Source organism: Larimichthys crocea, unplaced genomic scaffold (assembly GCF_000972845.2).
Source record: "Larimichthys crocea isolate SSNF unplaced genomic scaffold, L_crocea_2.0 scaffold63326, whole genome shotgun sequence".
NCBI lineage: Eukaryota > Metazoa > Chordata > Actinopteri > Sciaenidae > Larimichthys > Larimichthys crocea.
Genome location: NW_020858338.1, coordinates 1 through 1,885, shown reverse-complemented (window position 1 = coordinate 1,885; position 1,885 = coordinate 1). Strand labels below are relative to the sequence as shown.

At 43.0% G+C, this 1,885-nt stretch overlaps 1 protein-coding gene across 1 annotated transcript; it reads right to left on the bottom strand.

Annotated features, from left to right (window-relative positions):
• Positions 1-156: 156 nt before the first annotated feature.
• Positions 157-1,475, bottom strand: LOC113745314 (palmitoyltransferase ZDHHC5-like). The gene is made up of 4 exons (XM_027276841.1): positions 1,088-1,475; positions 834-936; positions 614-705; positions 157-328 (listed from the first exon to the last, which is right to left on the bottom strand). The coding sequence occupies exons 1-4, from the start codon at positions 1,333-1,335 to the stop codon at positions 172-174; spliced, it is 600 nt and encodes a 199-aa protein (XP_027132642.1). The 5' UTR covers positions 1,336-1,475; the 3' UTR covers positions 157-171.
• Between the last annotated feature and the right edge of the window lie 410 nt (positions 1,476-1,885).

Genomic DNA, 1,885 nt, shown 5'->3' with positions numbered 1-1,885 from the left:
CATGCCCTTTAATTATTTGAATCTTCCAACACCACTGACTGACATTGTGTGCTTTTCTGACGAAAAAAACTCATTCAAACTCCATTCATCTCTGAATATTGTGAAAACACACAGCAGTATCTACATCCAAACTTCAACATAAAGATTGCTTTTTGCTGTTGTTGTTTGTGTTTAAGTGGATTTAGTATCACTCACCCTGGTGCTGTGTCGGTCATTCTGGATGCCATTGTCCAGGACCTTGGCCTCTAGCTGGGCCTCAGTGAGAGCTGGTCTGAGAAATGGTGGCTGTACTTCCATTGCCTGAGGACTCCGCCACCGGCCCATGTATCTGTGAGAGGGACATAAACATTTTAATGCCAATTAAAACAAATGAAGCATTCAACGACACGCTTCCATACTTTGCTCTGTTAGAAGACACTCGCACTGACGGCTTGAATCACATATTCCATTAACTAAACAGACAAGCGAGAACAATAAAAGAGAAGGGTGGAAAAGTCGAAAGGGCAGAGAGAGCAACGGAAAGAAAGAGGCAGTGGAAAGAGAATAATTGTGAAGGAAAGTGTTAAAGGAGCAGAGTAAATAGATGAGTGAAGGAGGAGAAGGGAAGGCTGACCTTGGGGCCTGGGAGCTGCAGAGCACATGGGAAATATTCCTCATGCAGCCGTTGGTGAAAGGGTTAACACCTCCCCGAAACTTCCCTGTCACCTACGGAGAGGGAGGAAGAGGAGAAAAGTGTTCTGACATCAATGTTTCAGGCATAAAAGAAAAAAAAAACTGTCTGACTAAACTGAATGATGCAGAATGTGATGCACACAACCAGCTCTCGTATGTACCTGTTCATTTGTGGTCCTACCACGGGCCACTAACACTATGTGGAACCCAGTCAGGCCAGCGACCGGGACAAAAAACAGACCAGCCACACACATTACAGCCATACTGAGGTGTGGGAGTCAAGAAGATTACAACAAATGCAGCATGTAAGCAAACAACGTCACAATGCAAATTTAAAAAAAAAAAAAAAAGGGAAAAGAAAGTCTCATAACTCGTCCCGTGTCTTTATGCCTACAGTGAGCCCAGTGAAGGATACGTAACAGCAGCGTGTGGGGTGTCCAGCTGCTGCCGGTGGTGCAGGACATAAACCAAGCCAAAGCCAAACACGTTCATGATGTGGGTGGTAAGTGATAGCAGGAAGAGGAAGAAATAGCGATAATTCCTCCGGCCAATGCAGTTGTTCACCCAGGGACAGTGGTGGTCAAAATCCTGAGAGCACAGGGTCAAAGAAGGACATGAAGGTGCAGAGAGGAAAAACGATGATGAGCAAATACTGCAACACATCAGAATCCGATGAACAGACAGTATCTACCTCCCACGCTCACACATTGAAAACTAAGAATAGGACAGATCTAGGTTGAGCAGTCGAGTCACACAGGAGTTTATAAAAGCCGACTGTGATATTAGGACTTGCTGTCAGAACAAGAAGACACATTACACACATGTGCACATGATGCAAACATATGAATGTATTGTTTGTAATAATTAGTGCTTTTGAGATTTGTATATATTCTTTTAGCTCTATTTGACATATACAGCTGAAGAGTGACAGAGAGAGAGCAGCAAAGACTCGAACCCTGGGCTGCTGTGGCAAAGACTGAGCCTTTGTACATCAGCAGCTCTGCTGAGCTACTTGGCACCCTGGTGCACTCAATTTCAAATTTATATTTTAGAAATTACAAAGCCATGGTGATGTAAAGGTTTCACTGACAATCGATAAGTGAAAAATAAAGAGAAACGATAAAATTTGAAGAATTGAGTCTAGATAATCGCATACTATATTCTGCAATACATCCCTGTATGATTTTCACTCATAACACTGTGAAATAAATGA